Source organism: Ascaphus truei, chromosome 20 (assembly GCF_040206685.1).
Source record: "Ascaphus truei isolate aAscTru1 chromosome 20, aAscTru1.hap1, whole genome shotgun sequence".
Classification (NCBI taxonomy): Eukaryota; Metazoa; Chordata; class Amphibia; order Anura; family Ascaphidae; genus Ascaphus; species Ascaphus truei.
Window position 1 is genome coordinate 24,835,038 of NC_134502.1, and position 12,035 is coordinate 24,847,072.

The following is a 12,035-nucleotide window of genomic DNA, read 5'->3' on the forward strand; positions in this document are numbered from 1 at the left end:
GAGAGAGGGGGGGGAGAAGGAGAGAGAGAGAGGGGGGGGGAGAGGAGAGAGAGTGGGGGGGGGAGAAGGAGAGAGAGAGAGAGGGGGGGGAGAAGGAGAGAGGAGAGAGGGGGGGGAGAAGGAGAGAGAGAGAGAGGGGGGGGGAGAAGGAGAGAGAGAGAGAGGGGGGGGAGAAGGAGAGAGAGAGAGAGGGGGGGGAGAAGGAGAGAGAGAGGGGGGGGAGAAGGAGAGAGAGAGGGGGGGGGAGAAGGAGAGAGAGAGGGGGGGGAGAAGGAGAGAGAGAGGGGGGGAGAAGGAGAGAGAGAGGGGGGGGAGAAGGAGAGAGAGAGGGGGGGGAGAAGGAGAGAGAGGGGGGGGAGGGGAAAGGAGAGGGGGGGTGGGGAAAGGAGAGGGGGGGAGAATATGAGGTTGGTGTCTTAGGCCTGGGACATAGTGCACTCAGCGTCGCTGAGCCGGGCTGAGCAGCGCTGAACAGATGCACAAAGCCCCTGCATCTGTAATCAGCGCGGCTATAGTTTCTCCCCTCCGCATGCGCGCTGATGCGTGCGGAGGCTGAGAAACTTCCCCGAGACAGGCAAGTTTGAAATTTGCCGCTCGGGGAAGCGGAGGAGCGGTCACGTGACCGCTCCCATCCAATGGGCTGCAGCCGGCCCGGCATTGTAACTACAGAGCCACCAGACTAGACAGAGGCAGCACAGAGGGTGTGTGTGTGTGTGTGGTATGTGTGTGATGTATGTGTGTGAATATATTTATCAAAGTTGCACAACGTTAATAAATAATTTATGCTCACATGTCCTTTTTTTTTTTTTCATTTTTAAAATATATAATACACACACACACACACACACACACACACACACACACACACACACACACACACACACACACACACACACACACACACACACACACACACACACACACACACACACACACACACACACACACACTGACAGCTACCAAGTGACACACACACAGTGATACCCGCCTCCCAAGCGCGCTTGCTGTCTCCTCTGCCAGGACAGCAAAAAGCTCCTGGTAGAGCGAGCGGCAGCAAGCGAGAGCGAGCACCAGCACCTAAGTCTTTACTATGTCCCAGGCCTTAGAATTCCCAAACAACGCCCGATTCAGCTGGCGGTCTCCCCCTGCACGCACACGTTCCCTCGGTGCACTTGTACCCCTGCTGGATTCAGCTATCTCCCCCGCACGCACACGTTCCCTCGGTGCACTTGTACCCCTGCTGGATTCAGCTATCTCCCCCGCACGCACACGTTCCCTCGGTGCACTTGTACCCCTGCTGGATTCAGCTATCTCCCCCCGCACGCACACGTTCCCTCAGTGCACTTGTACCCCTGCTGGATTCAGCTATCTCCCCCGCACGCACACGTTCCCTCGGTGCACTTGTACCCCTGCTGGATTCAGCTGGCGGTCTCCCCCCGCACGCACACGTTCCCTCGGTGCACTTGTACCCCTGCTGGATTCAGCTATCTCCCCCCGCACGCACACGTTCCCTCGGTGCACTTGTACCCCTGCTGGATTCAGCTATCTCCCCCCGCACGCACACGTTCCCTCGGTGCACTTGTACCCCTGCTGGATTCAGCTGGCGGTCTCCCCCCGCACGCACACGTTCCCTCGGTGCACTTGTACCCCTGCTGGATTCAGCTATCTCCCCCCGCACGCACACGTTCCCTCGGTGCACTTGTACCCCTGCTGGATTCAGCTATCTCCCCCGCACGCACACGTTCCCTCGGTGCACTTGTACCCCTGCTGGATTCAGCTATCTCCCCCGCACGCACACGTTCCCTCGGTGCACTTGTACCCCTGCTGGATTCAGCTATCTCCCCCCGCACGCACACGTTCCCTCGGTGCACTTGTACCCCTGCTGGATTCAGCTATCTCCCCCCGCACGCACACGTTCCCTCGGTGCACTTGTACCCCTGCTGGATTCAGCTATCTCCCCCGCACGCACACGTTCCCTCGGTGCACTTGTACCCCTGCTGGATTCAGCTATCTCCCCCCGCACGCACACGTTCCCTCGGTGCACTTGTACCCCTGCTGGATTCAGCTATCTCCCCCGCACGCACACGTTCCCTCGGTGCACTTGTACCCCTGCTGGATTCAGCTATCTCCCCCGCACGCACACGTTCCCTCGGTGCACTTGTACCCCTGCTGGATTCAGCTATCTCCCCCGCACGCACACGTTCCCTCGGTGCACTTGTACCCCTGCTGGATTCAGCTATCTCCCCCCGCACGCACACGTTCCCTCGGTGCACTTGTACCCCTGCTGGATTCAGCTATCTCCCCCCGCACGCACACGTTCCCTCGGTGCACTTGTACCCCTGCTGGATTCAGCTATCTCCCCCGCACGCACACGTTCCCTCGGTGCACTTGTACCCCTGCTGGATTCAGCTATCTCCCCCGCACGCACACGTTCCCTCAGTGCACTTGTACCCCTGCTGGATTCAGCTATCTCCCCGCACGCACACGTTCCCTCGGTGCACTTGTACCCCTGCTGGATTCAGCTATCTCCCCCCGCACGCACACGTTCCCTCGGTGCACTTGTACCCCTGCTGGATTCAGCTATCTCCCCCGCACGCACACGTTCCCTCGGTGCACTTGTACCCCTGCTGGATTCAGCTATCTCCCCCCGCACGCACACGTTCCCTCGGTGCACTTGTACCCCTGCTGGATTCAGCTATCTCCCCCGCACGCACACGTTCCCTCGGTGCACTTGTACCCCTGCTGGATTCAGCTATCTCCCCCCGCACGCACACGTTCCCTCGGTGCACTTGTACCCCTGCTGGATTCAGCTATCTCCCCCCGCACGCACACGTTCCCTCGGTGCACTTGTACCCCTGCTGGATTCAGCTATCTCCCCCCGCACGCACACGTTCCCTCGGTGCACTTGTACCCCGGCTGTTAGTTATACGCACTCATTGCACGGACCTGATGACTGTAACTCCTGATGTTGCGCTATATATTTGTCCCCTGCCTTGCCCAGCGCATGGACCTGGACCGGCGGCGGGAGGACGCCCGGAACCCCAAGCGGAAACCCCGGCTCATGGAGGAGGACGAGCTCCCGTCCTGGATCATCAAGGACGACGCGGAGGTCGAGCGCCTGACCTGCGAGGAGGAAGAGGAGAAGATGTTCGGGCGCGGCTCTCGTAGTCGCAAGGAGGTGGACTACAGCGACTCGCTGACGGAGAAGCAGTGGCTGAAGGTACGCGCAGAGCTTGCACTCTAATATACAGAGGGGCACATGCACAATACAGGGAGAGGAGGAAATCCTGCCCCGCAGAGCTTACACTCTAATATACAGAGGGACACAGGCACAATACAGGGAGAGGGGGATCCTGCCCCGCAGAGCTTGCACTCTAATATACAGAGGGACACAGACACAATGCAGGGAGAGGAGGGACCATTGGGAGAAGGGAATCCTGCCCCGCAGAGCTTACACTCTAATATACAGAGGGACACAGATACACTACAGGGAGAGGAGGAGCCATTGGGAGAAGGGAATCCTGCCCCGCAGAGCTGACACTCTAATATATAGAGGGACACAGATACAATACAGGGAGAGGAGGAGCCATTGGGAGAAGGGAATCCTGCCCCGCAGAGCTTACACTCTAATATACAGTGAATTGAATGCCACGTTCCCCACCCCTCCTCTTCCTCCCGCTTTGCTGTTCTCTCCCCTCAGGCCATCGAGGAGGGCACCTTGGAAGAGATCGAGGAGGAAGTGCGTCAGAAGAAGACCACCCGCAAGCGCAAGCGCGACGTGGACCCGGGCGCGTGCACCCCGACCACCAGCACGCGGAGCCGGGAACGGGACGACGACTGCAAGAAGCAGAAGAAGCGGGGGCGCCCCCCGGCGGAGAAGCTCTCCCCCAACCCGCCCAGCCTCACCCGGAAGATGAAGAAAATCGTAGACGCCGTCATCAAGTACAAGGACAGGTGAGGGCGCGGCGCCCGCCCCGTGCGGGGCAAGAGGGCATCTGGTGCACCCTGGAGCATAGCCAGGGACGTGGGTAATGGGTTAAAGGGTCAGTCCCACGTAGGGGCAAAGTGACCTGATGACAGGGACGTGTTTAATGGGTTAAAGGGTCAGTCCCACGTAGGGGCAAAGTGACCTAATGACAGGGACGTGTTTAATGGGTTAAAGGGTCAGTCCCACGTAGGGCAAAGTGACCTAATGACAGGGACGTGTGTAACGGGTTAAAGTGTCAGTCCCACGTAGGGGCAAAGTGACCTAATGACAGGGACGTGTGTAACGGGTTACTTTGCTCCAACGTGTGTATATCTCTATAGATACATACACACATGGCTGTCAACACACACACACAGACACACACACAGACACACATACCATCCTCAGCTCCGTGTTCAAGATTTATTGTATAAACACACACAGTACATACACAGAGTATACATATATACAACACATGTATATAGATCAAGATATGTCACACATAGCATACAGGGTGACCTAATAATTCTCTGCCTTCTCCCGACCCCAGCGGCTCCGGGCGCCAGCTCAGCGAGGTTTTCATCCAGCTCCCGTCCCGTAAAGAGCTCCCGGAGTATTACGAGCTCATCCGCAAACCCGTGGACTTTAAGAAGATCAAGGTGTGCAAATGACACGGTCCCAAATCCCCGGGATCCCGCCCTCCCCCGCAGAGGCGAAATCCTCCCGCCCTCCCCGCAGAGGCGACCTCATCCTCCCGCCCTCCCCAGCAGAGGCGACCTCCCCCGCAGAGGCGCCCTACCCTGCAGAGGCGACCTCCTCCTCCCGCCCTCCCCCGCAGAGGCGACCTCCTCCCGCCCTCCCCCGCAGAGGCGACCTCCTCCTCCCGCCCTCCCCCGCAGAGGCGACCTCCTCCCGCCCTCCCCCGCAGAGGCAATCTCCTCCTCCCGCCCTCCCCCGCAGAGGCGACCTCCTCCTCCCGCCCTCCCCGCAGAGGCGACCTCCTCCTCCCGCCCTCCCCGCAGAGGCGACCTCCTCCTCCCGCCCTCCCCCGCAGAGATGACCTCCTCCTCCCGCCCTCCCCCGCAGAGGCGCCCTCCTCCTCCCGCCCTCCCCCGCAAGAGGCCACCTCCTCCCGCCCTTCCCCGCAAGAGGCCACCTCCTCCCGCCCTTCCCCGCAAGAGGCCACCTCCTCCCGCCCTCCCCCGCAGAGGCCGCCACCTCCCGCCTTCCCCGCAGAGGCGCCCTCCTCCCCCGCAGAGGCGCCCTCCTCCCGCCCTCCCCCGCAGAGGCGCCCTCCTCCCGCCCTCCCCCGCAGAGGCGCCCTCCTCCCGCCCTCCCCCGCAGAGGCGCCCTCCTCCCGCCCTCCCCCGCAGAGGCGCCCTCCTCCCGCCCTCCCCCGCAGAGGCTCCCTCCTCCCCGCCCTCCCCCGCAGAGGCTCCCTCCTCCCGCCCTCCCCCGCAGAGGCGCCCTCCTCCCGCCCTCCCCCGCAGAGGCGCCCTCCTCCCGCCCTCCCCCGCAGAGGCGCCCTCCCCCGCAGAGGCGCCCTCCCCCCGCCCTCCCCCGCAGAGGCGCCCTCCCCCCGCCCTTCCCCGCAGAGGCGCCCTCCTCCCGCCCTCCCCCGCAGAGGCGCCCTCCTCCCGCCCTCCCCCGCAGAGGCGCCCTCCTCCCGCCCTCCCCCGCAGAGGCGCCCTCCCCCGCAGAGGCGCCCTCCTCCCGCCCTCCCCCGCAGAGGCGCCCTCCTCCCGCCCTCACCCGCAGAGGCGCCCTCCTCCCGCCCTCCCCCGCAGAGGCGCCCTCCTCCCGCCCTCCCCCGCAGAGGCGCCCTCCTCCCGCCCTCCCCCGCAGAGGCGCCCTCCTCCCGCCCTCCCCCGCAGAGGCGCCCTCCCCCGCAGAGGCCACCTCCTCCCGCCCTCCCCCGCAGAGGCCACCTCCTCCCGCCCTCCCCCGCAGAGGCCACCTCCTCCCGCCCTCCCCCGCAGAGGCCACCTCCTCCCGCCCTCCCCCGCAGAGGCCACCTCCTCCCGCCCTCCCCCGCAGAGGCCACCTCCTCCCGCCCTCCCCGCAGAGGCCACCTCCTCCCGCCCTCCCCCGCAGAGGCCACCTCCTCCCGCCCTCACCCGCAGAGGCGCCCTCCTCCCGCCCTCCCCCGCAGAGGCCACCTCCTCCCGCCCTCCCCCGCAGAGGCCACCTCCTCCCGCCCTCCCCCGCAGAGGCCACCTCCTCCCGCCCTCCCCCGCAGAGGCCACCTCCTCCCGCCCTCCCCCGCAGAGGCGCCCTCCTCCCGCCCTCACCCGCAGAGGCGCCCTCCTCCCGCCCTCCCCCGCAGAGGCGCCCTCCTCCCGCCCTCCCCCGCAGAGGCGCCCTCCTCCCGCCCTCCCCCGCAGAGGCGCCCTCCTCCCGCCCTCCCCCGCAGAGGCGCCCTCCCCCGCAGAGGCCACCTCCTCCCGCCCTCCCCCGCAGAGGCCACCTCCTCCCGCCCTCCCCCGCAGAGGCCACCTCCTCCCGCCCTCCCCCGCAGAGGCCACCTCCTCCCGCCCTCCCCCGCAGAGGCCACCTCCTCCCGCCCTCCCCCGCAGAGGCCACCTCCTCCCGCCCTCCCCCGCAGAGGCCACCTCCTCCCGCCCTCCCCCGCAGAGGCCACCTCCTCCCGCCTCCCCCGCAGAGGCCACCTCCTCCCGCCCTCCCCCGCAGAGGCCACCTCCTCCCGCCCTCCCCCGCAGAGGCCACCTCCACCCGCCCTCCCCCGCAGAGGCGCCCTTCTCCCGCCCTCCCCCGCAGAGGCGCCCTCCTCCCGCCCTCCCCCGCAGAGGCCACCTCCTCCCGCCCTCCCCCGCAGAGGCCTCCTCCTCCCGCCCTCCCCCGCAGAGGCCACCTCCCCCGCAGAGGCCACCTCCTCCCGCCCTCCCCCGCAGAGGCCACCTCCTCCCGCCCTCCCCCGCAGAGGCGCCCTTCTCCCGCCCTCCCCCGCAGAGGCCCCTCCTCCCGCCCTCCCCCGCAGAGGCGCCCTTCTCCCGCCCTCCCCCGCAGAGGCGCCCTTCTCCCGCCCTCCCCCGCAGAGGCGCCCTCCCCGCAGAGGCCACCTCCTCCCGGCCTCCCGCAGAGGCGCCCTCCTCCTCTCGCCCTCCCCGCAGAGGCCTCCTCCTCCCGCCCTCCCCGCAGAGGCGACCTCCTCCCGCCCTCCCCCGCAGAGGCGCCCTTCCCGCAGAGGCGCCCTCCTCCCGCCCTCTCCCGCAGAGGCGCCGTCCTCCCGCCCTCCCCGCAGAGGCGACCTCCTCCCGCCCTCCCCCGCAGAGGCGCCCTTCCCGCAGAGGCGCCCTCCTCCCGCCCTCTCCCGCAGAGGCGCCCTCCCCCGCAGAGGCCTCTCCCAGCGACGCAGCTTGAGTCGCATTAACGTTGGTGCTGCTTTCTTTTTATCTTCCAGGAACGGATCAGAAATCACAAATACCGCAGCCTGAACGACCTGGAGAAGGACGTGATGTTGCTGTGTCAGAACGCGCAGACCTTCAACCTGGAGGGGTCCCTGGTGAGCGGCGCTTTCTGTACATATAATCCCTGAACTATTGGTGATCGTCAACTGGTCCCAGTTGCAGAAAATACAGTTTGTGGGGATTATAACTTTCATTCCTGCGCGCAAAAAGATATATAGCTCTATATATCCTCTCCAGCCCGTGTCTCCCCACTGCTGGATGAAGCCTCCCCAGTGATCCCCCAGGTCCTGCGGTTACAGCCGCTCTTCTCCACGTCGCTCCCACACATTCCCTCATCCCATCCTCTCCAGCCGGTGTCTCCCCACTGCTGGATGAAGCCTCCCCAGTGATCTCCCAGGTCCTGCGGTTACAGCCTCTCTTCTCCACGTCGCTCCCACACATTTCCCCTCATCCCATCCTCTCCAGCCCGTGTCTCCCCACTGCTGGATGAAGCCTCCCCAGTGATCTCCCAGGTCCTGCGGTTACAGCCTCTCTTCTCCATGTCGCTCCCTCATCCCATCCTCTCCAGCCCGTGTCTCCCCACTGCTGGATGAAGCCTCCCCAGTGATCTCCCAGGTCCTGCGGTTACAGTCTCTCTTCTCCACGTCGCTCCCACACATTCCCTCATCCCATCCTCTCCAGCCCGTGTCTCCCCACTGCTGGATGAAGTCTCCCCAGTGATCTCCCAGGTCCTGCGGTTACAGCCTCTCTTCTCCACGTCACTCCCACACATTCCCTCATCCCATCCTCTCCAGCCCGTGTCTCCCCACTGCTGGATGAAGCCCCCCCAGTGATCTCCCAGGTCCTGCGGTTACAGCCTCTCTTCTCCACATCGCTCCCACACATTCCCTCATCCCTTCCTCTCCAGCCTGTGTCTCCCCACTGCTGGATGAAGCCTCCCCAGTGATCTCCCAGGTCCTGCGGTTACAGCCTCTCTTCTCCACGTCTCTCCCACACATTCCCTCATCCCATCCTCTCCAGCCCGTGTCTCCCCACTGCTGGATGAAGCCTCCCCAGTGATCTCCCAGGTCCTGCGGTTACAGCCTCTCTTCTCCACGTCGCTCCCACACATTCCCTCATCCCATCCTCCCCAGCCCGTGTCTCCCCACTGCTGGATGAAGCCTCCCCAGTGATCTCCCAGGTCCTGCGGTTACAGCCTCTCTTCTCCACGTCGCTCCCACACATTCCCTCATCCCATCCTCTCCAGCCCGTGTCTCCCCACTGCTGGATGAAGCCTCCCCAGTGATCTCCCAGGTCCTGCGGTTACAGCCTCTCTTCTCCACGTCGCTCCCACACATTCCCTCATCCCATCCTCTCCAGCCCGTGTCTCCCCACTGCTGGATGAAGCCTCCCCAGTGATACCCCAGGTCCTGCGGTTACAGCCTCTCTTCTCCACGTCGCTCCCACACATTCCCTCATCCCATCCTCTCCAGCCCGTGTCTCCCCACTGCTGGATGAAGTCTCCCCAATGATCTCCCAGGTCCTGCGGTTACAGCCTCTCTTCTCCACGTCGCTCCCACACATTCCCTCATCCCATCCTCTCCAGCCCGTGTCTCCCCACTGCTGGATGAAGTCTCCCCAATGATCTCCCAGGTCCTGCGGTTACAGCCTCTCTTCTCCACGTCGCTCCGGCACACGTTCTCATCCCATCGTCTCATCTTACATTGCGTCGTCGTCTTGGTCCTTTCAGCTCTCGTGGAATCCAGTTGAATTCCATCTTTGTGCAACAATGGTCATTTTTATTCTTGCGATATGTCCGGCCTACCGCCATTTTATTTTCTTCACCCGTCTGATGATGTCACAGACTTTTGTTTGGTTTCGAACCCTTTCATTCTTTTTCCCGTTTCTCCGGGTAATACCCAGCATGCATCTCTCCATACTTCTTTACGTTGTCTGAAACTTCTGAATTATCTTCTCATTTAGGGTCCAAGTTTCACACCCATACGTGAGCGTGGGCAGGGTACACGGGTCACACCCATACGTGAGCGCGGGCAGGATACACGGGTCACACCCATACGTGAGCGTGGGCAGGATACACGGGTCACACCCATACGTGAGCGAGGCCAGGATACACGGGTCACACCCATACGTGAGCGCGGGCAGGATACACGGGTCACACCCATACGTGAGCGCGGGCAGGATACACGGGTCACATCCATACGTGAGCGCGGGCAGGATACACGGGTCACATCCATACGTGAGCGCGGGCAGGATACACGGGTCACATCCATACGTGAGCGCGGGCAGGATACACGAGTCACGTCCATACGTGAGCGCGGGCAGGATACACGAGTCACGTCCATACGTGAGCGCGGGCAGGATACACGAGTCACACCCATAGGTGAGCGCGGGCAGGATACACGGGTCACATCCATACGTGAGCGCGGGCAGGATAAACGGGTCACACCCATACGTGAGCACGGGCAGGATACACGGGTCACACCCATATGTGAGCGCGGGCAGGATACACGGGTCACACCCATACGTGAGCGCGGGCAGGATACACGAGTCACACCCATAGGTGAGCGCGGGCAGGATACACGGGTCACATCCATACGTGAGCGCGGGCAGGATAAACGGGTCACACCCATACGTGAGCACGGGCAGGATACACGGGTCACACCCATATGTGAGCGCGGGCAGGATACACGGGTCACATCCATACGTGAGCGCGGGCAGGATACACGGGTCACACCCATATGTGAGCGCGGGCAGGATACACGGGTCACACCCATATGTGAGCGCGGGCAGGATACACGGGTCACACCCATATGTGAGCGCGGGCAGGATACACGGGTCACACCCATACGTGAGCGCGGGCAGGATACACGGGTCACCCCCATACGTGAGCGCGGGCAGGATACACGGGTCACACCCATACGTGAGCGCGGGCAGGATACACGGGTCACACCCATACGTGAGCGCGAGCAGGATACACGGGTCACACCCATACGTGAGCGCGGGCAGGATACACGGGTCACACCCATACGTGAGCGCGGGCAGGATACACGGGTCACACCCATACGTGAGCGCGGGCAGCATACACGGGTCACACACTTTCTTCTGGAGGCGCAGTGGGAGGGTTCCCTTGTAAGATTGTCTGGTTTCTTCCCAACGATGCGTCCCATCTTCCTTCTCCGGTCGTCTGACAGCACTTTTTAGTCATGTGATCACGCCAGCAGCGATCACATGACCGTCTGGCGCTCGGATCCCAGACGTGGGTTGGGGGTCCACATCCGTTTCCATCGGGTTGGCCGCTCAGGGACTAATCCGCCCAGTCACCCCCCCCCCCTTAAAAACCGAGCAACGCGCCAGGTACATCACAATGGCCTTGTGAAGGTGAACGAGACTATTCTCGCTTTCGGAACCTCGGCAAATAGTGGTTTTCGGTTATCTGATCGTCGTCTTTCTCACCATCTCTTTAAAGCAAATAAAAATCCCCCCCTGTGTGGGCACCTTCACGTGTCTCGGACCCCCCCATAGCCCTGTCCTTCCCCATTATGCCCTAGCATACAATACTTCCACTGCAGCCAAGGATTCTGGGTAATGGTGTGCAAATGAGCACACAGTGTCGCCTTTAGCTTCTTGTCCATTGTAACACAGATCCCCCTATAAGCGTGCGGCTGTTGTATTACACGGCTTTTTGAAGTGAAACTTCTTTAGTGGCACCTGATGGGACAAAACTGGAGAGATGGGGGGCGAAATGTGAAACGGAAGTGACGTCACGTAATGGACGCCGCTCCCCTCACACGTCACCTGTCACATGCGGCGGCAGCTGCCGGCGCCGCTCCTAATGGCCGCCGCACGCAACCCCCAAACCTCCCTCCCACCCCCAACCCCACGGCTGCTGACATATGCGGCGGCGATAGCCGCCACTCCTAATGGCCGCTGTTCCCCGCTTCGCCCGCTGATCTCCTGCGGCCTCTCCTCCCGGTGCATGCCTGTGTCCCTGCAGGCCTTCCCCGGCCGAGGCATGGAACGGCTCCTGCTCCGGTAACGGGGGGGGGGGGGGGGTTTGAGTGCGCTGCGTCCCCCACAGCACCATCAGAAGGGGCATCGCTGCAGAGCTCCCCTCCGAGCTGGCTCCAGCTGACGATGATGCGCTGCCCCCCTCCCCCCGCCGACACTGTCTCCATCGCCTCTGTGCCGCGATCTAGTAGGAATGGGGGGGGGGGGGGACTGCTGAAAGGAGCTGGGGGGAGGACAAGGGTGCTGGGGGCAGGAAAAGGGTGCTGCAGGGAAAGGATAAGGGTACTGCAGGGAAAGGATAAGGGTGCTGGGGGGAGTCAGGAGAGAGGGGGGCAGGGGACACACACACACACACACACACACAGACTGACACACATACACACACAGACTGACACACATACACAGACACACACACACACACACATACACACACACACACATACATACACACACACACAGACTGACACACAGACACACACACACTGACACACATACACACACACACACAGACTCACATACACACACACACACACACACACACACACACACACAGACTGACACACACACATACACACACACACACAAACACACACACACAGACTGACACACATTCACACACACATACACACACA

At 62.8% G+C, this 12,035-nt stretch overlaps 1 protein-coding gene across 1 annotated transcript in view; it reads left to right on the forward strand.

Moving 5' to 3' along the window:
* SMARCA4 (SWI/SNF related BAF chromatin remodeling complex subunit ATPase 4) overlaps positions 1–12,035 on the forward strand; it is an 83,965-nt gene that overhangs the window by 68,942 nt on the left and 2,988 nt on the right. Inside the window, 5 exon segments of the mRNA XM_075577840.1 lie at positions 3,002–3,220; positions 3,701–3,954; positions 4,518–4,626; positions 7,389–7,506; positions 9,043–9,155. Coding sequence (XP_075433955.1) covers positions 3,002–3,220; positions 3,701–3,954; positions 4,518–4,626; positions 7,389–7,506; positions 9,043–9,155 — 813 coding nt within the window.